Source organism: Lagenorhynchus albirostris, chromosome 16, assembly GCF_949774975.1.
Source record: "Lagenorhynchus albirostris chromosome 16, mLagAlb1.1, whole genome shotgun sequence".
NCBI lineage: Eukaryota > Metazoa > Chordata > Mammalia > Artiodactyla > Delphinidae > Lagenorhynchus > Lagenorhynchus albirostris.
This window is the reverse complement of record NC_083110.1, coordinates 79,249,883-79,276,163: the sequence shown is the minus strand read 5'-3', so window position 1 is coordinate 79,276,163 and position 26,281 is coordinate 79,249,883. Positions and strand designations below refer to the sequence as shown.

At 42.8% G+C, this 26,281-nt stretch overlaps 1 protein-coding gene across 4 annotated transcripts in view; it reads right to left on the bottom strand.

The window, feature by feature from the left end:
* Positions 1 to 26,281, bottom strand: part of DOCK1 (dedicator of cytokinesis 1) — a 529,068-nt gene that overhangs the window by 64,403 nt on the left and 438,384 nt on the right. For all 4 annotated transcript variants that reach the window (XM_060127083.1, XM_060127084.1, XM_060127085.1 and 1 more), the window contains 6 exons: positions 22,386 to 22,534; positions 12,551 to 12,636; positions 12,208 to 12,364; positions 5,993 to 6,033; positions 4,430 to 4,520; positions 829 to 948 (listed from right to left, as the gene is read on the bottom strand). In XM_060127083.1, coding sequence (XP_059983066.1) covers positions 829 to 948; positions 4,430 to 4,520; positions 5,993 to 6,033; positions 12,208 to 12,364; positions 12,551 to 12,636; positions 22,386 to 22,534 — 644 coding nt within the window. The remainder of the gene's footprint in view (positions 1 to 828; positions 949 to 4,429; positions 4,521 to 5,992; positions 6,034 to 12,207; positions 12,365 to 12,550; positions 12,637 to 22,385; positions 22,535 to 26,281) is intronic.

Genomic DNA, 26,281 nt, shown 5'->3' with positions numbered 1-26,281 from the left:
GGAAGGCACAGAATGAGCTTAGAAGCCACTTTAGTGGCAGATTTTAAAAACTTCTTAACTGAAGAAGCCCCCCCCTTTTTTTTTTTTGCGGTATGCGGGCCTGTCACTGTTGTCGCCTCTCCCGTTGCAGAGCACAGGCTCCGGACGCGCAGGCTCAGCGGCCATGGCTCACGGGCCCAGCCACTCTGCGGCATGTGGGATCTTCCAAGACCGGGGCACGAACCCGCGTCCCCTGCATTGGCAGGCAGACTCTCAACCACTGCGCCACCAGGGAAGCCCCCCCTTTTTTATTAATAGTTACTATTTATCTGAATCACATGAACTACAGTGATGAGACCTATTACTGGCTGATTAAAATGATGGCAGGTTTCCTTTTAGTAGAAGTCAACAGATTAAATAATTTTGTTTGAGCCAGTTAATGGAGATGCCACCAAAATGAGTGATATTGGTCTTGCCATGGGATTAATATTTTGGTGACAACAGAAAAACGCAAACTGTCAAAGGAAAGCATTAGCTCTAACGTAGCCAGAAATTCCCCCAAATCAGCGTCCCAGCCTGGGTTCTCTCTGGCAAGGACTGTGAAAATACTTGTGCTTTTCAGTTCTAACTTTCAGCAGAGCATCTACAAAAGGGCGATTGATTTTTATTCTTGGTAGGATTTCTACTTAGAAGCGCCAGTGGGAGGGCCCTGCATAAAACCTTCAGATACGCAATCTGTAACAAATTTCTGGTACCACAAACACCATGTGTTAAAAAATGTGTTTACAACGCTGCAAGAAGGTGCACACAAAGAGGAAAACACCAGAAAATTTGCATTTTTTTTTTTACCTTGCCTTTGTCGAAGTAGTGGATGATTTCCTGGTAGAGCCGCTCTTTCAGCTGTCCCTGTGTTGTCGCCTGGTACCCGTCCCGCTGGGTGAGGTGGGCCGCGCACACGTCCTCCGACCACTGAGGCAAAAGCAAAGCGTTAGCGGTGCCAGGTGAGGGCATGGCCAGGGCTACCGTTTCCCTACCGTCAGGTCAGAATGCACACAGTAAGCCCTGAATTCAGTGTGGGCGCTCGGGCCATGATTCCGGGGGTCGCTGGAGCTGCTGCCAGCAGGCTGCCGGGTCTGGAATTGAGGGCAGAACCTCTGTGCAGAGGCCTCAAGACGAGTGAAAGAAAGAAGGCGGCAAAGCTCAGTCTACATTCACACAGAAGAGAAACCCGGCAGGTTCTGGACAGCACAGAACTGTCAGCTTGCCCATGATGCCTCGGAACCTTCCAGAAGAATGAGGAACCGGGTGATCTATGGCTGCCTCAAGTGGGGCATCCCTGGGCGGCGGCCTCAGTCCTGTGCTGCTCAACATTTTAATCAACAGCAGAAGGCACATGGATTCCACTTACAGGTCGTAAAGAAAGCTGCTTACAGACAGGGAGGCGTCTTGGGATCTTCAGCTCTAGGCACGTTGCCTGTCGCAAAGGCAGGGATCGGCCAGCGTTTGTGGACGTGACAGTGGACTTACGGGATGAAGGAAGGATGCATCGAAGTGAAGGCAAGCTCATTTGACATCTAAACTCCTAAACTTATGCTCAAGAAATCAACGGCACTAAATATAGGGTTTAATAAACTTCAATATTTGGTGGGGACCTACTATGTGCAAGGCACCAGGTCAAAGATGAGTCAGAAGATGCCTGCCCCAGAGAGAGTGCTATTACAAATTAGAGCACAGTGGTATATAATAACTCTGCAGAAAAGATTTCATGGGCAATTTAAGGGCGGGAGGCAGGACGAGGGGTTCTGCAGAGGCTCCTCGGAGGAAAGAATCAGGATGGGCTCACTCGTCAGCTGGACTCAGGAGGTGGGTCTTGACCCTGTTTTAAGACAGGACAGCGAGGATGCTACCAAGAAAGCAGCGGACTTGCAGGCTGCCTGGACCACAGTGGAGTGGGGGGGGGGGTCCCCCACTGGACTCAGGGCTGGCCAGGCCACATCTGGAGCAATGGGACCAGCTGTGGTGCCACATTTTAGGGGGCAAGACAAATGGACAGGAACCACTGGGGCAGAGGGCAAAGGCCCCGAGGGACAGGCCTGCAAAAGTGCAAGGCTCCCTAAGAGGCGGGCTCTCACAGCACACACCCCCTCCCACCTTCCCGAAGCCAGAGGGGTTTGGAGCACTCCGTGCTGGACCGCAGGGCTCCAAAGAACAGGGTGAAAGGGCTATGGGGCCAGATGGGCTCTCCGGCACCTGGAGTGTCAAGTAAGAGTGAGAAACCTTTACGCTGCTGCAAATTCTTTCACCTTCAAAGGAGAAGTGCGTAGCCCAACCATAACTGGGAGTTACAAACTCAATTAATTGTGGCATTTTCACCACATGGCCAGATTTCTACTTTTACGAAAAGTAAAATTTTACATGATTCTGAAACGTAACTACAATAAGATAAATAAGAATAAGAAAGTTTGGATGCCAAATAACTTCCTTGGAGTTTAAAATCACCTAAAAAAATACTGAATGGAGAAGCAAAACTCCTTTACACCTTCCACTTAAACAATGAGATGAGATGACTTGGTTGCTAGGCGAAAGGCTGATGTTTTTATTGCCCTTGTTTTTTTTTGACAAAATAGCCTTAACCAAAAAAAGAAGACCCTATTTGAGGATTTTTACTCAATGAACAAGAATATATCAATCATGGTGAAGAATTTTCATAAAGATAAAAGTAACGTTCTTTAGTACGCTGATTAACCAAGCATGAATTCACATTTTCTGCAATATCAAAACATATTTAGGACAAACTGCAAAATGTAATGATGTAAAAGATATGGAGAGCAATTATTTGGCATCTAACTGGAAAATTCAAAACCCCAGTGGAAATGATAATGCAATTGGGCCGACTGATTTGGGTTGTGAAACATCCTTGTACCATTTGTGATAACCCCGTCTGTGCTCAGTAAGTGCAATGATTAAACAAATGATGCTTCATACCCATATATCTATTTTACATTCACACGCCCGTAGAAAAGTTTATGTACTGTGAGAGAGAGTAAGGGTGACCAAGCAGCTTGTCAAGCCCATTTTAATTTCCCTGGTGTAAAAGATATATCTTCGTAGTTTCAAAATCACCTTGTTACTAAAATTTGGGTTTCTAACAAATGAAAGCCATTAGAATTCAAAGTGGGAGGGCTGGTGTGAGATGTCCCAACTGATAACTCTATCTTCATAAATGACAGTCCTTAGGAGAGCTTTATATGGTGCAAAGCCAAAAGGGTACCATGGATGACTACGGATGAGGCATTCAGATTGAAACGAGTCTCATTGTGTTTTCTTTATAAAGGACTCTTGTTTTCAGGCAAAGGTCAATCTCCACACCCCAATGTCCCTAAAGCAGCTTATGAGTATGCATATCACACAAGCTACTGGAGAGTTCAGGACTGGGCCAAGGGCTAGAAGATTCTTGCTGGGGATTCACTGCCTGACACGGGAAATTCCCTCCTCTATCCACCTACCTACCCACATATCCATCCACCCACACATCCGTCCATTCATCCACACAACCATCTATCCACCCACACATCCATCCACCTACACATTCATCCACACATCCATCCATCCACCCACACATCCATCTTGCCATCCATCAATACAAACAACCACCCAGTTATTTACTGTGGGTCCACTCTGTATGACTAACTGGGCTGAAAATGGACATGGGGAGAGCATGAATATACTATGGCAACACACACACACACACACACACACACACACACACACACACACACACACACACACACACACACACACACACACACACACACACACACACACACACACACACACACACACACACACACACACACACACCAATGCCCAAAGCTATCTGAATAACAAAAGGACACTGAGAGCTGAAAGCTGTCATGCCAGACCTATGCTGAGGGCTAACATCCCCCAGGAGAATCAGGCAGGAAGCCCAACATGAACTGATAGACCAACAGGAGATCTCAATGCAACCGCTTAGAACGCACGGAGAGAAAAGTCATGATCTGGTCCCTACACTCTTTGATAAAATAATGAGAGGCGGGCTCATCCTCTCTCTTAGCTATTGTACCACAGAAGTTCCTTCTTATTGAGGTCGCCCTCCGGCATTACTGGGTCCTGTTGGCAGGAATAAGGAATCACAGAATCTCTAACTCACTGCTGACAGACCAATCATGGGTGTTTAAGATGCTCAGTGATAACTTGCTCTGACATCTTGTCCAATTTGCATTCAGGAGAGCCAAATCTATACTCAAAGTACTTCTTAACTATCTTTGTTTATGTCACTGCATTAAGTCAACGTCCATAAAATCTTAAGTTCTAGGTTTACTGAAATTTGTCATGGAAAAATCAAATGCTAAATGATCTTATAATTTGTAACGACAGGATCATGAAAGTATATGGTAAGTTTTACTACCTTCAGAAGCTTCGCATGGAGAAGCAAGGTATAGGCTGCTTCAGTGTAGTTATCACATTCCTTGTGCAGGTCACAGAGCTTGTACAAATACCTGAGACGATAAAACACAGGTACATTCTTAAAGCATCACCAAATAATTTGTGTTGAGAATTGCAAGAGCTAAATTCTACCTTCAACAGTAAATCATCTCTATACTTTCTTTTTACAATCTTCACAATGAATAATGCCTTGGAAGCTTCTGGTACACGAAGCACTAAAGAAAAACCAACCAGAGTAATACACAGTAGATATATTTTTAAAATTTAAGTCCTCTCTTTTCAGGACAAAACTGAAGGTGGCACAAGGAGGTGGAATTATACTTCAAGGTCTCTCATTCTTTCTCATCTTTTCCAGAGTTTTCTTTCTTGCAATTGAAATGAGAGTACGCAATGTTTGATTGTGATTTCTTACATTTCTATTGAGTCCAAATATACACACACACAAAATCCATAATAATACAAAACCATAAGAATAAAGAGCTCCAATGATCACAGCGAACGTGATCAAAAGAATTCCTCTGCCATAAAGAAATAAAAGTTGCTTTTCTAATATAAAGCAACCTGCATTTTTTTTTGTATACACTTTTTTTTAAACATCTTTATTGGAGTATAATTGCTTTACAATGGTGTGTTAGTTTCTGCTTTATGACGAAGTGAATCAGCTATACATATACATATATCCCCATATCTCTTCCCTCTTGCATCTCTCTCCCTCCCACCACAGCCTACATTTTGGATAAAAGAAACTGATTGTTTTCCTCAAGGTTTATTATATTCACATGGTACTGTTTTTAAAGGACAAAGTTAAAAAGTCTTAGAAATCAAAAGTTAGAAAATCATGTTTTTGTTTACTCTTTATACAAATAAATACACTAGAGACTTAACAAAAAAAGAAAGAAAATAATGCTTAATGTAACTAAGATTCATCATTAAACTCTAATGCCACGTGGATTATATAATTATTCTGGTCTCGTAAGTGGTAATCTTGCTAAAATTTGACACTGGTCCCTAAGAGTGACCAAGAAGAAGAGGGTACCAATCATAGCCCACCACCCTAGAGAAAAAGGCAAGTGAGGAGAAAAATCCAGAAGAAAGTATGAAACTTGAGAATTTGGTACCCAGGTAAGAAGAGACTGAAAATTTATACTATTGCCTTATTTCTGATAAAGTTAAGACTGGACTTCTCATTTGATCACATGGCTTACGGTGAAACAATAAAATTTGTGGCAGTGCCTTTGATCTAACGGGCCATAAGGGTCGGTCAAGAGGAACAAAAACCCTGTGAAATAATAATTTTCTTCTGAGCTGGCTAAGGATACCCCCCCACCCCAAATCTCCGCGTCGGCACGGACAAACTGCACCAGGCCTGACGATACTTCTGGGAGCTCCACCAAATTCAAACTCTAGCCTTCACGATTTCCTACAAGATCAACCCCTGTGGCTATAAAACACTCTTTAGCACGGACGTGACAAACAGCAATTATTAAACAGGTCGAGGGTGCAGACGGGCCAGACGCTCACATACCTTATATACATTTCTTCTCTTTCAATCTCTTTGTAGAAATTCTGAAAAATCAAACCACAACACTGTTTTAAGAAACCTGTTCTATAAAAGGTGTCACATACATGTTAAAAATCCACAGTTCTTCAACGTGTGTCAAACACAGCCAGATGGACCCAGATCTTTGGATATGAACCATAAATTCACATAAAATGCAAAAACACCTTACACTGTTCTTCATTTTTTTTTTTTTTGGCTGGCGGGGGGTGATTCTAACGAATAAATTTCCTATACTTTAAACGGTGTAGTGTGTATGTGTTAATCCCAAACTCCTATTTTATCCCTGCGCCCCCCCTTCCCCTTTGGTAACCATAAGTTTGTTTTCTAAATCTGTGAGTCTATTTCTGTTTTGTAAAAAAGTTCATCTGTATCATTTTTTTAGATTTCACATATAAACGATATCATATATCTTTCTCCATCTGACTTACTTAGTATGATAATAACTAGGTCCACCCATGTTGCTGCAAATGGCATTATTTCATTCTTTTTTATGGCTGAGTAATATTCCATTGTATATATATATATCACATCTAAATAGATAACCAACAAGAACCTACTGTGTAACACAGGGAACTATACTCAATATCTTGTCATAAGCTATAATGTAAAAGAATCTATATATTCAGATATATATAGACCTGAATCACTTTGCTGTATACCTGAAACTAACACAACATTGTAAATCAACTCTATTTCAGTAAAACAAAAAGGAAACAAAAAACATGCTTGGCAACAAATTTTTAAAAATTAAAAAATAAAATAAACGCCGTGATGGCTTAAATCTACTTCTGTCATTTGAAAGTCACCTGTTTTCAGTTAAAACAAAGGATTACCGAAAGATATGATATCTTCACCATTCTTAACCATTGTAATCTCATTAGAAGCGAAAACAAAAATTTTGGAATAAGCATCATCAACATGATTTAAAGCATGCTGGGTCTAGCCTCACTCACCAAGAGCCACAAGAAGGCAACGTGGCATTGTGGACCTGATGTCCAACACAGTAGCCACGAGCCACATGTATTCAAATAGAAAGTCAATTTAATTCAAATTGAATGAAGTTAAAAATTCACTTCCTCAGTTGCACTTGCCACACACTTTTGAGTGCTCAATATCCGTATGGAGCCAGTGCTACTGTCTTGAATAGTGTAGATACAGAACATCTCCATTATCAAGAAATTTCTATCGAAAAGCGCTGATCTAGACAGACCTTCCAAAACACAGTGAGAAAACTGGTTGCTGCTTAAAAAACACCTCGTGTACAGCATTGATAGAGGAAGGTTACTTAGCAGATTATCAACAATAGGCTAATTCTACATATTGTAAACTATTTTCAGGATGGGCATAAATATTTCTATTACAATTACATTTCTTAACGTGAAATCTCTACAAACACTCTAAAACCTTTTATCGTTCACGAGGCACCAGAAAGGTGCAGAACAGTCACCTAACAAGGCCTGAAGTATGGAAACACCATTGCCGCTTTCAATGTGAAATTTAGCACCTGCGCACCATGTCAGAACTCTAGAATGGAGGCCTGAGATAACTAGTGAATAGCACCACCATAAAGGCATGCCATTACCCAAGAAGATGAAACAGCCTGTTTCATTTCATTAGCCAAAGAAAGACACTGCTTCCACAATTGATCTCTCTGAAAAGAAATCATAAACAAATGCAGAGAGTGAGCGGGGGCGCGTTTAGAAAGACGCGCCGAGATTTTCACATTCTGCAGCACCTGAGATTTGCGTGTCCTCTGGTTCGTGTGCTGTGTCTGGGTAATGAGGATATTTTCAGCTGACGGCTCGGAGCGATGTAACAAAGGGAACCTACATCAAAGGCAGAGGATGAGCCCTTCACTTCCAACTCACCAGTATTTACACGCTACGATTTCACACCACCCTCTTCTGCACTCCTATTTTTAATCCTTTCCTAAGCTTTTGATCATTCTCCTCTACAATTTCACAACGGGCATATCATGCGACTTTCCTCCCTCTCTCCGAGATACGGAAGTGTCTTCTATTCCCTGCCTGCTCTGCGTTCTATTCCCTGCCTAGGACTTCAAAGCCTCCCTAGAACTGAAGGACGTTCATCTCAAATCCCAATTTCTTTATAAAACTTTTTCTTTCTTTATGTAAAAGTTCACACTGCTCGGTGCCCCACTTCTGGGCTCTGCGGGCATCCTCCCACCCCCCATGGTCCTCTCCGCACCAGGGCTGACACCTGTCCAAGCAACCCTATTGGGACTAGGTCTCCAATTCCAGTCCAGTGCTATGCGTTGATCTTTCAGAGCGCAAGCATTTTCACTGTATTTCAATTTTGTACTCCTTCATAACTAAGACACATCCTAAGAGTTTTAGAATTCTAGTTGGAACCACCTTAATAAGCCTGTAAAGGGGCCATGAAGGACCTAACTTATGTCTGTAAAACAATGATTCTACCATTCTTGGGTATGAATATGTTGATAATTGCATATAAGAGCCAGGTGACACACAACAAATCATGAACCAGTAATTAAAGATTGCATGATTATGAGGTGACGATGAAATTCCACTTAATTACAAATACGCATTTTGCCTAGCGGGAACCATGATCCAGTACACATGCAGACTTGCTTGCAGAGGTACATCTAAAGGACTAGGCCGCTGGGCAGAATCACAGCCCCTGTCTCTCATTTTTAAATTTTAATTTGTTTTTTATGTGATAGGAAGAGTAGGACATTAACGAGCCCACACAACTTAGAATGTTCCACTAACTCTATTTAAAAAAAAAAATAGCACTGGTCTTAAAGGAAATTTTGCAATGAGCTTACATTTATTTATTGATGAATAAATCTTACGTTCTTTATTTTTTAAGCCTAGGATTTCAAGGGGATTTCTGCTTAGTGATCAGTTGAGTACATTTTGTATGTTTCTAGATGTATGTTTCTACATCCATACTCATCTAGAGATGGACAGACACATTCACTTCTATGAAACTCTATTTGTTTCACAAGAAAAGTACCAGGAGAAAAGGTAAAAATGGACCCGGAAGTTAGAAATAGATTGATATGATGAAATGTTCTTGGCAGTGAATATTAAGAGACAGAACATCTATCTGTAAAAATCCGTTTTTGTTCTCTGTAATCCATAGATCTCTATTTTTTAAATGAAAGAACTGTGATAGTCTGGGATCCATCTTATCCTCCCCAGGAAACAGTTAAGAATAGAACACTTGACTCTTCCTAGAATGATTCAGGATGTTTCAAGCTGAAGGAAGTGAATGATGTCCGATAATCTCAGGATGAGAGAGGAACACACCATAACGTCAGGAACTACGATCTCAGGTGTCCTCACAGGACCTTATTTTTCTGACCCTGATTCTGATTCTGATTCTGAGTCTGATTCTGATAAAAGGCCCCATTCAGAGCCTGTCACCATTTCTCCACTAGGTTTTGCATCCTGGTGAGCATGAAAGATCCTGCTTGAAACAAACAGTAGCCAAGCATCAAAGGTGGAAACCTAATCGACGTAATAATAATTCTTCCTTCTGGACACAAATGGGCCTTTTGGGTCCCTTAAAGCTCAGAGGTGGCACTAGAAAAGCATGTCCGTGGTAGGGAATGTTTTTGAAAAGGTTTCTGTTTCTCTCCTGCAGAAAGACACTGATTTCTATTTCGTGTTAACCACACTGGCATCATCAAAATAAATTCCTACGGACAGAGGCAAGAATGCAGGAAGACAACAGAGCAAGGGCCAGGCTCGTTCCTGAGCAAAGGATCGAGGCCCTTACCTGGGGCAGAGCTCGCTGCCGCCCTAGCACAGTCAGGCTACAGGTGGATGGAGAGGCAAACATAGCCAGTGGGCCAGATCTCAGGGATGGATGCCAATAACTCCTACAGTGGCCCTCGACCCTTATGATGCACATGCAAACATATTTAGATGTTTCAAGCTCACTGATTCTTTCCTCAGCCATGTCCAGTCTATTGATAAGTCCAAAGGCATACTTCATTCTGCAAGTGTCTAGCATTTTCTCTTTGATACGTTCTTAGAATTCCCATCTTTCAGCTTATATTACCTGTTCTTCCATAATGTCTACTGTTTCTATGAGTGCCCTTAGCTTATTTATCATGGTCATTTTAAGTGCCCAGTATGATCATTCTAAAACCTCTAAAGCCATGTCCAAGTCCAGCTGTGATGTCCTGTCTCTTCAAACTGTGTCTTTTTTTTCCTTTAAGACACCTTGTTATTTTATGTTGAAAGTGGCCATGATGTACTGGGTAAAAGGAATCCAGTACCAGCTCCAGTGCTAGTTTCTGCTCCGGGAGGCTGTGATTCTCCGTATCACAATTTTGGGAGCAGGCGTTTTCCCTGTGGATCGAAGAAGAGTTGTTGATTTTCAGTTTGCCAGCTTTTTTCTTGTGGTGAGGATAGGAGTAACGACTTCCAAGCCCCTTTTACATACTGGACCAGAAACCAGAAGTGCCCCATGTTTAGATTTTCAAGGGAAAAAAAAAAACAAATAAAACCTGCTCTGGAAGTTTCAGCGGCCGGCTCGTCGTGGCAAACCTCAGGTTCGGTGTTGACAATGAAGTAGATGGAAGGTGAAAAATACTCCTTTTTGTTTATCTTTTTAATCCAAACATCTCTGGTGATTTTCAACAATGAATGATGTGGCCTGCTCCTCCTGGCACAAAAGTCCACTCCCATAAGCTCAAACCACCTACAAGTCCGTACAAATGGGGGAAGTCAGGGCAGGGCAACCACTCACTATCCAACAACCAGGTGGTGGGGAGGACACCCCAGAGAAGGAAAGAGAAGAAACCAGGCACAGTGTTTCCTTGCATTCCTGCGTTGGGACAGGCGGGGGAAATTGAGGAAAACACTACCAGGGTCAGGAGTCTGCTTATCTGGCTTCTAGGAAGCAGCAGGGGAGGAAGATGCAGAGAGATGCAGAGAGCTCTGGAGCCAGACGTTGTGGTCACGTGGTTCCTGAGAGCCACGAGGCCAACCAGCCATGCCCTGCAGCTGAGCTTGTCGTAAAGCTTCCTAGAAGTTCATCGCCCTGAAGCATTCCTGATGTACCACAACTACGTCAAAAACCGATGTCCACAGAGCCTGACCATGTCACAGTGACAGCAGCTGTGCAAGACACCAGTGGATGGCAGTGGTCAAGTTCACCCAAGCCATCACGTGGCCACGCATGAGTTTCTTATGGCTGCCATAACAAATTACCACAACCTTGGGGACGTAAAACAATAGCTCTACGTTCTTTTTCAGTTTTGGAGGCCTGAGTCTGAAACCCAGGGGTCGGCAGGGCCACGTGCCCTCTGAAGGGACTAGGGGAGCTTCCTTCCTGCCCCTTCCAGCGTCCAGTGGCTCCAGGCGTTCCTTGGCTTGTGGCCACGTCACTCCCATCTCTGCCCCTCTCTTCACGTGGTCTTCTGCTCTGGGTCTCTGTCTTCTCCTTTTCTGCCTCTTATAAAAATACTTGTCATGGGCTTCCCTGGTGGCGCAGTGGTTGAGAGTCCGCCTGCCGATGCAGGGGACACAGGTTCGTGCCCCGGTCCAGGAAGATCCCACATGCCGCGGAGGGGCTGGACCCGTGAGCCATGGTCGCTGAGCCTGCGCGTCCGGAGCCTGTGCTCCGCAACGGGAGGGGCCACAACAGTGAGAGGCCCGCGTACCGCAAAAAAAAAAAAAAAGACAAAAATACTTGTCACCAGATTTAGGGCCCACCTGGGTAATCCAGGACGGTCTCATCTCAAGATCTTTGACTTAATCACATCTGCGAGGAGCCTGTTTTTCCAAACAAGGTCACGTTCACAGGTTCTGAGGATGAGGATGTGTGACCTTTCAGAGACCACCATTTGACCCACTACGGGACATGTTTACAGTCTCCTGGTAATGAAACATTTAGGATCTGTAATCAGTGAGGGTGCTCCCCTGCTTACAAAATAAGATGGCTCATCATTCTGAACCAGGGGAAGAACAGTGTGAAAACACCCAGGAGGAAGAAGATTTTGCTGACGTGCTTAAAGCAGATAGGCAAACAGTTCTTCCTTCCTCCTTCCCTCCCACAGCCAAGGAAACAGGCTGTGTCCTGCTCTGCAAAGCTCCGTGGCCACAGCTTTCACAAGGCTTTGAACTTCTGGTTCAATCTCCGGCTTCCTGGGAAGACCGGGTATGTAACTTTTCACTCACCAGCACGTTGACAGTGCAGCTCATGCGATTTTCTTTGTTCTCATCATGCATGATGGTCCTGTAATCCAGAAGTCTTTCCATCAGGTGCACGACGAGCTTTACAAAAGTTTCTCCCGTCTTGGCGAGGTACTTGTGCTTCCTGCAGTGCTCTAAGAGACTGAAAAATAATCACACACACCTTGTTAATCACACTCAGCAAAAGAAACTTGACTTAGGTGCAATTTAAAATATTTTCCATTATTAACACTTTTTAATTATTTCTGGGCTACAGAGTTCATTGTCGTCTAATTACAGTCTCTCTGTCTCTATTCTGACATAAATCCCACTGTTAATCAACACTTACATTTTATCAAATAACACTTTGTACTGCTCATCGCCTCTACCTCCTTCCACTTCATGATCCAGCTTGGTGATGATCTCATTTTCAAACTATAATTAAACAGAGAAAGCGTAAATGATCAGCATGGTGGATATTTCATTTCGTGACTTGAGCGTCAATAATACATAAATCGCCGACAGACCGTCATCGGAGAGTTGCCCTACACCTTTGAAGCCTGATCTCATTTAAGAGCTGTCCTTCCTGAACTCCTGGCGGTTTCTGATGAGCCCCTGTCACAGAGGGAATCTTTCATTTCCTTCCCTGGTTAATGAAGCCTCGATGCATATTCTGATCACAGGAGAAAGAGCCAGAGAAAGACAGACAAGGAAACTGTAGGGAAGAAAAATCAAGAAGCAACATGAAAACACATCCCAAACTGCATCTTTATGAACACGTAACGGTTAAAATAGCTCCTTGGTTCTTGGAAAAGAACAGATGCTGTGTCACTTGCCCACAGAGTTCTCTGCAATCTGAAAACAGGGAAAGGGCCACTTCCCTGCCACTCCTTGTTGGATCCCAGCGAAACATCTCACTCTGGGTGAGAAGAATAAAAAGCAAGAGGGGCAATGCCTTTCAGACAGACCAGCAGGCACCTCAAAAAGGTCCATCCCAGGCCTTTCCTCGAAGTCCCCAAAGCTTCTGATGAGATTTCCAGAATATCATGGTGGGAAAGGATCCTCACAACTGATGGTCTCTCTGTCTCATGCTTTCAGGAAAACTCTAAATTATGGAGAAGAGAGACTCTCTAAAATGTTTTCACAGAGGTCATGGACCCCATGGCCGATCAGGCTGGAAATAACTACCGCAATAATGATGGACATGCATCCCCAACCTCGCTGCCCAGTCCCCCATCCCTGGCAGAATTCAGAGCCACCTCGGTACTGGGACTCTGGCCAGGTGAGTGCCCCTGTTGCAAGGGGGTCCTGCAGTTACTCATGGATGTGGGCCTGCTAGGAAGAAGGGGCTGCAAGAGCTTTAGTTCCCTAGAGATGGAGGGACCCACACTGAACCGAAAGAAGATGGGCAAAGGAGGAATTGAAGGAAACAACAGCTGAATTCAGGGTTCACAAAGCAAGCAGACCATGGCATGTATGCAAGGGTCTCTGGGATCCCTTTTTATAAAGATTTTATCGATGCATAGTTGATTTACAATGTTGTGTTAATTTCTGCTGTACAGCAAAGTGACTCAGTCATACATATATATATATATATATATATATTTTTTTTTCATATTCTTTTCCATGATGGTTTATCACAGGATATTGAATATAGTCCCCCGTACTATACAGTAGAACCTTTTCGCTTATCCATTCTCTATATAATAGTTTGCGTCTGCTAATCCCACACTCCCAATCCTTCCCTCCCCCACCCCTCTCAAGTCTGTTCTCTATGTCTATGAGTCTGTTTCTGTTTCGTAGATAGGTTCATTTGTGTCATATTTTAGATTCCACATACAGGTGATATTAGATGGTATTTGTCTTTCTCTTTCTGACTTATTTCACTTTGTATGATCATCTCTAGTGGGATCCCCGTGAAATACATGCTCAGACGTTGCTTCCCCAGGCAACTATTACTCGGATCCCTTAAGGATTTAAGCTGCGTGAGAGAAAGAATTTTCTTCTCTCTTGGTCACTGCTGTATTCCCAACCCCTAGGACAGCACCTGAGATAGACGCTCTAATGGGATGAATGTGCTGTGTGCACATAAATATATTGGATAGAGTTGGTGTTAAACTGAAGCTGGGGAGGACTGAATAGGGCCCCAAAGGAGTGGGCCAGTAGGTTGCTAAGACACAACCTGTTCTCTTGGCCACACAAGCCAAGTGGTGAACACATTCATCGAAGTGCTTGTAACAGGTCCACCAGGCACCGTCTACTGCACTGGGGACCCAGGGCACAGCTGCTGCAGTGTCAGCTGGTTGTGGACCCTGGGAAGCAGAAGGCAAGGGGGCTGGTGAGACCCAAGGAGGGGCCTCAGAGCGTGACCTTGATTGGGGCACGCTGCCTGAAGCCACAATTTCATCACGCTACAGATGAAACAGAGGCTTAAAGCAGGACTGGAGAGAAGTACTGATTCTTGCTTGACATCAAGGACTCAGCAACATCACAAAAACTAGGACTTCAGTGAATCCCTGCAATTCTCTGCTCCGTTGTCTCCTCCCCCAAATAAACACCCTCTTTGATTCTGTTGGGCTTATGTTCAGGGATTTTAGGAACAGAGAAAAAAAATCATAGTTCTATTGAAGAAGAAAGCATGAGTTGCTTTCTTTTTGTTCACCTGAGGTCTGATGATAAGGACTTTTACTATATAATAACAACCTTTGGATACTAACCCACTATTACTCTGTTCCTTACAGAAAAAATTCTGCAAAAGGCGGTTCTTCTTGGAAACTAGCACAAGAGAGATGGCTTGCCACTAGACCAAACGCTGGCAGCCCCATCTCCCATGATGGGAATTCCAAATATTAAGTGGTTAGTGCTGATTCTTCAGAAGAAATAATCGAGAGACAAAATAAGACTAAATTTAATTAAAACATATGATTCCATTCCACACACGTTTAAGGAGCATACAACAAAGAAGGCTTAGAGAATGAAGAAAAAAACATACCTTATCCTAACATTGGCAAGCACACACTGGCGTTTCAAATTGCTCATCTCTAGTTAATCAGATGGTATTTGCATTTGGAGGCTCTACTTTCTGGAAATGGCATATTTTCTCTGCTTCCACACAAACCTCACTGTCACAAACAAGGGCAATAAAGGAAGCTCCAGCTCCTTAAAGTATACGCTGCTTATCAAATTTTGACTGATGAATTTAACGTTTTCTAAAAAGAGCGGATGAATGATAAGTAAATCAGAAGAACACAGCTGATTCTAATTTTACTAACCTCTAGTCTAAACTCTGTAATTTGCACAAACACCTGGCAACTCTACTCCGTTTATCAGCAAGGATTTAATTCCACAGATCTGCAGCCAGCCTCGAATTCTAGGGCCTCCGTTAATTTTTACAGAATACACTAGAATCAGTTTGCTCCTGTGCTGTGAACTGTTATCATAATCAGGATTAAATGATCCTGTCCAAATAAATTGGAGAAAGTAACTCTGCTGAGAGAGGAGAGCTGGTTTTATAAAAATTATGCTTATTATCTTACTTGTAAATGCGTGCTGTCTGGTAATTTGCAAAAGGATTCTCTATGGTTAGGACAAAATTAGCAAGGGTTTACTGTGTTGCTCAAAAGGTAGCAGAGGCTCACTCATGTGATAAGCAAAATCATTATCTTTTCCTCTCTTTTCTGAAACACTAATATTGCTTCGAAAAGATCCACAGGGTGTCCAACTTAAAATATTGAGCAGAGCGTCTCTAAGCATCTGATACCAGCAGCCCTCTGAGAATATGAAACACAAGAGGCCACGTAGATAGGGCTTTTCAGAAGGTTGCTATTAAGCTGAACACAGTGGAGGATGTCTGGGTCAGGGGTGGAGGGAGCCATGCTCTCAGGGGTAATGTACTAACATCATCGTTAATTCAATTAACTTAGAACCATTGCTTTCACCACTCAGTGCCACTGTGAACCATGGGTTATTGGCTCCAATTTAGGAGATCATGGGGTGAAGGGTCTCAGCAGTGGATAATCCAAAAGCCAGTTCTCCTTGGTTTGGAATGCATCATTTCTGTTGGGGCTTAGATTTACCATTCTTGCTATAATGTATTTATAAGTGTATAAAAACCAGGCTTGCATTCTTCAGGCATCCAGGGACACATTTACAGAAGAGATCTGGGGTTATGTCAGAGCAAGGGAGGCCCAGGATGGAAAGGTTTGCACAAATAACTCACCACATGGGTAAAGCGCTTAGAGGTTACCAAGAGCTGGGAGAAAGCTGAGCTCTAGGACCGCGGTCAGCTTAGTGCATTAGCGAAAGGGTTTCTTTCGAAACCCTTTATTAATAACCCTAAATAATAACCTAAATAACCCTAAATTATTCGCAAATAATCCTGGGTGCAGGAATGCTTCTTTTTATTGCGCTTTGCATTACTGTGTCTTTTAGAAATTGAAGGTTTGTGCATTGAGCAAGTCTACTGGTGCCCTTTTGCAAACAGCCTTTGCTCACTTCATGTCTCTATGTCGTATTTTGGTAATTCTTGCAATATTTCAAACCCTCCAGCAGCCTTTACAGCTAGCTGAAGGCTCAGATGATGGTTAGCATTTTTCAGCAATAAAGTAGTTTTTAATTTTTAGCAATGAAGTATTTTTAATTAAAGTATTGCTTTTTTAGACATAATACTATTGCACACTTAAGAGACTACAGTATAGCGTAAACAACTTTTATGTGCACTGGGAAACCAAAAACTTCATGTGATTCGCTTTACTGAGATTTCCCTTTATTGCAGTGGTCTGGAAGCAAACCTACAATATCTCCTGGGTCTGCCTGTATGGGTGCACTTTGCCCTACTCTCTGTTTTTTAAGAAAAGCTTCTCACAAGGTTCTGGAGGTAGGACCATGGTTTTAGACCACCCCGTAGTATTAGAGAGATCGGGAAATTAGATGCTCTTTGGTTCTGCACCCCCCGTTGGAATTGTCCAATCCAACAGCACTGCAGAACCATGCCCTTCTCTTTAGCATCACTGGAGGGGCTGCGGGGGAGAAAGGCAATGAACTGTGTCTGTGCGGATCACATGGCCAAGAAGAGGGCACTGGCCTGGCAGAGAGCAGCCTGGTTCTCTGACACCTGTGGGGCTCCGGGCTCACATGCTGACACCCGAAATGTAACTGATCCCCCCAAATCTATCACTCAGCCTTTAATCCTTGTGCTCAGCCACACTAGTATTTTGATGTATATTGCATTCCTCTTGCTTAACCACTCTGTAAACTTAATTACACACTTAATCTCTGGCACTCCATATCCCATATTCTAAAATCCCCACATCCTTCTACGTCTAACAAGCGGGCAGCTCAGTGACCTTGAAGCTTTTGTGAAATACTCAGGAGCCTAGAGGTCCCAAGCCCTAGACCTGCAGCAGCCTGGCAGGGGAACTGGCTGCTACACCTGGCAACACCTTGGACAGGTGTAGCTGTGCCCCACTGCTATACAACCCAGACCGAGGATTGACTTTAGGGCTGTATTCACTGACAGTGGACTCCAGGAACAAGTCTGCACAGTAAGTCCTGTTGGTTAGAGATTATGGGAGTCCTCTTTGCTGGAGAGCTTTTCTAATAGGATTCAATGTCATCAGAACTCTGAGTCCAGGGTATTATTTTCCATGATCTCTTGGACCACTTTTGGGTCTGGGGTTCAGTGAAATAAAAGTATAATTCTTGGGCCATATTTCCCCTCTAATCATCCAAAATGACAGAATCAAGTATTATTTTTTAAATGAAAGCAAAAACAAACCAATCAACAAAATCCTAATGAACTGAAGAATAAACAAGATAAGATATGGGGACATATGTATATGTACAGCTGATTCACTTTGTTATAAAGCAGAAACTAACACACCATTGTAAAACAATTATACTCCAATAAAGATGTTTATAAAAAAGAATAAACAAGATAAAATCACCACCAAACTTATTCACATTCATGTTACCGTTCAAAATATATTGGCTTTGCCACCAAGTGGCGGAAGCTGTCAGCATCCACTTGGGTTATTCAATTATTTGCTTAAGGTTACCAGCCTGGGTAGTGGGAAGAGATTATTCAAACAGGAACTCGGGAACACTGCAGAACAAAGATTACTTGCATTCTAATATTTTTACAACTAAATAGGAATTTCTGGAAGCTGTGGAGCATTTTGCTGACCCTCACGAAGATGAGAGAAAATAGCTCCGTGACTGAAAATATTACTTTGCCGTGGAGCCTTTTCCATCCCATTTTCATGAATGGTCTAAGAGCCGAAATAGTCATTTGCTGCAATTCTCAGCTGTTAGTTCTATATTTTCCAAAGACATAACAAATGCATTGTTTTAAAAAGGTGCTAGGAGAGAATTTAAAGGTATGCTTTTCCTCTGAAGGAAAACCCAGAGAGGCTAAGACTCAGAATGGTACTCATCTGGGGGCAGGGATCTCAGTGAGATGGGGGAAACGTTAGTTAAGGCCCATCTTGGGGCTCCATGTCCACTGGATGATGTAAGAGGCCCTAAGACAAGGATGACCCCAAACCTCTCCGTGCTAGCTGGGCAGATCCTGAAATCTTCACACATAAGGTCTCTCCTTTGGAAAAAAACAAAACAAAACAAAACAAAAAACCCCCCAAGATTTCCCAAGGTCCTCAGTTTCAGGCCAATCACGCTACTCTGGGATCTCTGGGATTGGGGTAGGGTAGGGTGGGGACGGGGGACAGTGGCTGACAGTGAACACACCTGCAGGGATGACCTGAAGATCGGACGCATGCCAAGGACAGTGAGAAGAGAATGCATCCACTGGGACTAATGCACTGGAGGGAAGCAGTGGGAGAAGCATCTGAACAGCCCCACTCTGAAAGATACAGCAAGCTCTAAGAAAGCAAGGCTATGCCACATGTTCAAAACACTAAAGTTCTGTAAAAATGAAAAACCTTAATCTTCCCCTAACTCCATTAGGTTTGCACATCTGCTATGAAGGTAGAGCCAATTTAAGCCTTGTTCACGTGACTAATCAGGTTAGATAATTGAACTGGTGGCGGATTAAACAGCGGCCAGTCAGCTCCATCCTAGGAGCTCCCTGGATGGAGGCGGGGAAGGCTGTGCCCTGCTGGTCTGTGCACGCGCAGCTACACACGTTCACCAACATCACCGACAAGGAACAGAGGGCGTGCCTTGTGCTTCAGGAGAGCAGCCGCTGGAGGATGAGAGCTGAACCGAGAACAGAAAGGAGTCAGAAAAGATACAGCAAGTCGAGAGACAAATGCTGTGGTCCAGGAGAGCCCTGGGATAGGGGGTGAGGGGAGCAGATGGACACTGGGGATGAGACAGAGGAAGAACCCACAAGTCATTGCAACCCACCATGGAGGCCAAGAGAGCAAGCCAAGGCCAGGCCAGTGGGACTGGACCCGTGAACCAGATGACAAGGAGCCAGGCAGAAATGGGGATGATGGGGAAGCAGCAGAGCTGGGAAGGATGACGTCACGTGGCATCCACGTAGCCTCCCGTGGGAGGCTGAGATAGGTCAGTAGAAAAATTGAGATGTCCCAACGAAAAGGAAAGTGATCATTTCGCAATTCACCAGAACACATTAATATGGCAGAGAGATTTTTTTCACAAGTTTTCGTTTTTCTGCCTTGCTTTTTACCTTCGAGGTGTCCGTCCACCTGTCTGTGAGGGTTCAAGCAGATGACAACACAAGGAACGAACGGCCCAGGATTCTTCACCAAAAACTCGAGCAGCTGTTTACACTTAGCCCGAATGTGTTCTCTTTTTTTGTGGACCTTTGTCTTCATGTTTGTGTTTTTATTTACACATGTCCAAGTGAGGCATGTTTTAGGCTAAGGAAGTTGTGGAGGTGGAATTACATGGGTGTAATTACTTCACGGTACGACTTACACCATTTGGTTTTCTGGAAAGATGTCTCATGATGTTGGGACAGATTCTGAAGCCACTACTGGGCACACAGTGTTGAGAATGGAGGCAAAAATGCCGTGACTCTTGTCTACTTTGGGCCGTTTACTGATAAACCTGAGAACTCTGTGAACTGGAGAAAATGAAGCACATGTGCAGAAGACGGTTGTAAGACATTTTAAAACTATGGTGAAACAGGAGTGAGACAATGAATGGGAGGATGAGAACAATTCAGAAACCAAACTCTCAATTCCAACGGCCCGTATTTTGACCCAAAGACTCCTTGAAAGAATCACAAATGACATAATGTTTTAAAGGTTTTTGATCTTATATTCCCGGGCTAGTAACATTTATCTATATAAATACATTTTTCTCCTTTACCTGATTCTTTAATTTAATAGCATCTTTCCATAAGGTCCTCCTTTGAGGATTGATTCATACAAAATTCAAAACATCTGATGCATTTGCAGCCTAGGGAAGAGCATTTTAAATTACAGTTCCTAGTTCTGGTGAGTTGGCAGTGAGACGGGGCCATGATTTCGTGCCGGTGGCAGTAGGGATGGGTCACATCTTGTGGCAATAAGATCAATTGGCAGTAATGTCAAAAGTCACACAAAATATTTTGAATCAGCAATTGCACTTTTGAGACTGTACAACAGGAAAACTTTCAAAAGGAATTCAAGCTACATGCACGATTCTGTTCACTGCACTGTTTATTCATAGTAGTGAATACAACCTAAATGCCCCACTAAAGGGGATGGATCAGAAAGGATGAGGTCACTCATTCTATGAAACGTTACACCATCCTCGAAATCATGGTAACTACGCTGCAGTCGAGGAAAATGTACTTGATATATTGACAAACAAGAACAATGTTAACAAAGAGGGGACAGTGTTTACGATGTGACACCTCACGTGTACAAAGGCTGACGGTGAACCAGACAGACCAAACCAAGCCAGCTGCTCTTTCAAAATAGTCTAATTTTACAAATAAATAAATGTAAGGAAATCTTCCTCACCCAAAAGGAAGAAAGAAAAGAAGGAAGGAAGGAAGGGTGGGCTTTATGGGTTTGATTCTGTATCTTACAACAGCTCTTTCGAATAGATTCTATTTCATACCAATTTTACAGCTCTGAGCTGGAGACATACAGATGGTCAGTGATTTGCTCAAGACCCAGGTGGTTCCTGACTGAGCAGGGCTTTAGGATCTACCCAGACTTCAGCGTCTGAATGCCATGCTTACATACGGGGCTTCTTTGGGCTTTGTATCTGTCTCCTGTTCTGGGAAATAGTAAAATTGCTCTTCGTGGCTACTAGCTTCATGCAATAATGACAAAGAATGACCAATTAAAGCCCATAAACTATTCAAAGTTTCTGAAACTGGAAAGTACAAAAGTGAGGAAGGAAAACCTACTCTTGAAATATTAGATCTCACTAAAATCATGTTACCTTGATTGACGCAGTTTTGATTTCCATTCACTATAGGAATTTCTCTCTAAATTCCTCAAAAATTTATGTAAGATGCTTAGTACATTAACTCCCCTGAATCACTATAATATTTTAACAGAGGTAGTTTTCAATTTAGAGGACCTCCTATCTCTGGCTTTTTCTCTTGCCTCCTGCAAAGCATCAGTACACAAAGGAGAAATCCATTGTATGTGCATGTATGTGGGCTTGTGCGTACCCACCCAGGAATCCATAAACACCACACTTTTCCAGGGAAGGAGATTTTGTTCCTTTTCACATATCAATTATTCAGATTTTGTCCTTCACGTTGATACAGGATGTTTCTAGCACTTTACATACACTTTCTTTATGGAATTTTCATCAGTTCCATTGCACAGGTAAAAAGACCAAGGCACACACTTAAAATAAAGGCAAAGACTTTACACTTAAAAATAATTAACTCAGTAAGAAGCAGCCAGTCTGACAGAACACAGTAACATCTGATCAAAAGCTCCAGTGCACATACAAAGGAGGGCCAAAGAGAGAGTTTTACCCAGATTTAATGTGTCAGTAAATCCACTTAAAAGTAAGTAAAAGTTAAAAATGGAGAACAACGTTCTGTAAAGATGAGAGTGAGATCCTCCCTAAGAATGACAGGCTTCTTCCACAAGGAAAGTCTAGGACTTTTCTCTCTTAAGCTGTAGGGAATTATGTTTTCCATATTCAGCATGTGTAACTGGAGAACCATCTATAAGTCTCAAGGTACTCAGGCTTGTCCCCCTTTTCTCTCCAAGCCACTTACTGCACACCCACATCCTTACCATCTGGAAGCTTCGGGTGGAATGGAATTCACACTGCATCATGTCAAAGAAGATGGGGATGGTGGCTTTGCGAAGCTCTGTCTCAGGAATCAGTGTCATTTCTAATATTGGGCCGACCATTTCTGGAATGAACTTTATCTTGTGTTGACCTTGAATAAAGAAGTGCATTATTCAGAAGTGTTTTAAATAAAGGATTCTAAAATGAGCTTCAATGGACAGAAACAAAACTACACAGATCACTGTGATTTTGAATGCTAGGATCTTGGGAATATGTACCCATTTCTTACCTACAGGCAACAATTTTGAGTGTGCCTAGTCTTTAGTAGAAGTGAACTGTATTCCAAACAGTGTAAGTGAAGCTGTTAAAAACAAAAATCTACCCAATATAAGGCCTGCAGTCATGATTTGTCTGTTACCGACGACAAATGCCATTTCACAAACAGACAATTACATCACACACATCGGGGCCTGAGCAGTTTTGGAAAGAGCAGGGCTGGGAGACGGGACCCTTGGCATCTCATTTTATGAACAATGAACAAGAGTTGATAAAGTGAAGAGGTTAGGGCAGGTGGTCTCTTGGGCCCTTTCTGTCTGCAACATCATATGAAAAGGAGTTTACTATTTGGAACCTCTGTAAGTAATGTCGAGGGATCTCTATAACGTTCCGAGTGACTGATCAGAGAAATCAAAACCAGACCTCAGGATGTGAAGCTGTGAAAATAGAACGGATTCTACCTTTTTTGACTTACTATTTGATTGGATAATGCTTATTAAAATAGCTACTTTATTAATCTTATATACCACCTATCTTGTCCAGATATGATTTTTAAAGCATAAGATTATAATATTCATTATGATTCACAAGGACAATAGTATATGCTTAAAAACAACTTTTGAGAAAACTTTTCAAAAGTTGTTTTTAAGCACATACTTCTGCCCCATGATTAATGATGAATATTATAAAATTAGCTAACACTTACTAAGTACGACTACATGACCAGCCTCATAGAAAGAGTCTCACTGAATTCTCAACATAATTTTGTGAGACGGCTACCATTCCTCTCCTCTTTTTAAAAACCAGACCGTACTTTATTTTTTAATAGACTTTATTTTTTAGAGCAAAAGTGAGCAGAAGGTACAGAGATTTCTCCTATACCCCTGCCCCCATTATAACATCCTCCCCCAGAGGGAGTGCCATTCTGAACTCTTGTTTTACAGATGAGGAAACTGTGAATTTCCCCAAACCAGCGTGCTGTTCAGTGGAAATGGTAGAGCAGGATTGGAACCTGGGTCTGTGATTCTGAAGCATCAGGTGTGTCCCCCGTGCCCGGCCTGCCGGTCACGAGATCTTTCCAGGACACTAGTCCTCTCCATCTCGTGGTAATAGAAACGATGCTGGCTGTCCACACCACTCCCTTCTCCGTGTGCTGTTGTAATAACCCAGATGCAGAGGACACTGACCTGTCATTTTATCCAGCGTTACTGGGGTATCACACTTCTAAACTGGGTGTCCCAGAAAGTAGAGACAGGATTCTTACAGGCTCCAAACCTTTTTATTTTTTTCTTTTCTATTTCAATTATTTTGTTGGAAATCTTGGTATCACACCTCTTGAGGCCTCCGCCTTCGACTCAGACACCGCTAACTCAAAATCTCCGTTTTTTCGTTTTTTGCTACCATTGTGCCTCACCCCAGCAGTGGCCTCCACACCCTGCTATGTCTAAATTCCTGAGGGCTGGGAGTGATGTGGGTGAACTTCCAGAGAACTTGAAGGGATAAAAGGCCACCAGAGGGAAGGAGCTGCTGGAAAACTCATTTCTGAAAAAAAGGGGGCGTTGACCTTATGTAAGGCGATGTGATTAAATTTAGAGGCAGGTCCCATCACGGAAGGGGTCTTTTATAATTCCTGCCTTCTTATCTTTAATTTCAGAAATCCTGATTTATTTTCATTTCACCCCATTACAATTTATATCTTTTTGTTTCCAACATATAATAGAAGAATGCACAAGAATTAAATGCTTGAACGAGTTATTTGTGACATTTTGTTATTAGCACTCGTAATTTATCCAGAGTTAATCAATGTTACTAACATTTTTACACAATCTGGAAATACAATGGATATACTAAATAATTTCATTTTCTTTATAACTCAGCTAATGCAGATTTCTGTAAAGAGAACCATTAAACAAATTTGGCTATTATAAATAAAGACCCTTAACAAAATACATAATCCTCATAAGTGGTCTATATTAAAGTATTCAGAAATTTGTATTGGGTGGACACATACATAAAATGCAACCTTCAAAAAGGAATCTGAATATAATTAAAATCTTATTAACCTTTACTAAATAATACTTTGACTAAGGCCCTAATATAACACGATTCTCATCGCGTCCCCAAATGCTTAATGTTTCTGAAAAGCATGTAAGTGATGCAAAGCATTCTCTTAAAAATGCTATTATATCCAGTCTCTCAGGTGACACTTTTCTTGTATTATGCCTAAAAACTGTCAAAGCCAATGTTTCAGAAAACAGATGCTGGTGACAGAGTTCTTCATCAACCACAACTGCAGCGTCACGAAGGGCTCTGTCTCTCACTGACAGCCTTTATTGTTCCAGGCTGGGAGGATTGCATAAGAGAGAAACAAGTGGTTGCCAATGCAGGGATTGGAAAAATATGTTCCAAAAACGAGGGTGTCCTCAGCTTTGATTATTGCCCCTCCCATTAACACAGGACACGTTGGCTGGGGGCCAGCACTGAATTTCAGCCACAGTGATATCCCCAGGGTTTAACCTCGGAGAACCAATGAGTAAGCATTGGATACAATTCTCCAGTATTCATCGTTTTTCTTTCTTTCTTTCTTTTTTTGGCATTTGCATTATGGATTTCCCCTGGAGCATCTGTTGTTCAAATTTAATGATGAACTCAGGTTTGGAATCAAAGGGAATCAAGGTGACTCCTGAAATGCAGGCTTCAAGAAAAAGACGATTTACTTTCTTTTTTTCCTTTTGAGACAAAGGAAGAACAAACTAATTATCGGACCACAATGGGAATCGACGGATCACTCTGGTCACCTTGGCCAAACTCCTGGTTACCACTCCTCAATCCTTAAAAACCCACCGACAGTCTTTCTTCTAGTGACAAAACACGGAGCTTCTTCCCTCGGAACCAGACCGCGCTGTCTCAGGGAAGCTGGCTTCTCCCCCATCAACAGCCTCCCCCTGGGTGCCTGGATGATCTCTTGACAATCATGAGTGTTCAGAAATCCGGGACCTTAAACATCATCCCAGGAAAATCTCCATATACACAAGAGTAGACAGAGCAAAAATTTCCATCACCCGGTCAGACGGATTAGGCCCCACTGTATGTGGGTTTTAATGAAAAGCACACAATTTTTTCCAAGTCTCCAAAAATACCCATGAAGGGAATCCCTGCGTGACAAATGTCCCAGACCGAACGTGGAAGATAAAGATCTTCCTGCGAGCACATTTGTTCTGGACAGACTGGAGAGACTGCGGCTCCGGGGTGCTGTATGTAACAAACAAAATGTAAATCGAGGTGAAGAAGGCAAAAGAGAGCTCAGGTGCTCTGCAGGCTGCCGCACAGAGTGCGCTTTGATAAATAACTGAAGAGCTGAGTAAATAAGCATGTCCGCTCCCCCCGCCCCCCACCTTTATTGGGAGAGAGTCTGCCTTTGATTTCTCCTTTCACACTCAAAATATGACAGGTTTGGGAGGAAAAAAAAAAAACCCATGCTGCTCTGTCCCATGGGGCAGCACTGTGTCTGCACTTGCATTAAACTGAGCAACACAGACCCCGGATCCTTGTTCCAGTGCTGTGCAAGGAGGTGGGTTCTGGGCTGCTCACACCACACGTATGACTGGGAAGACTCAAGAAG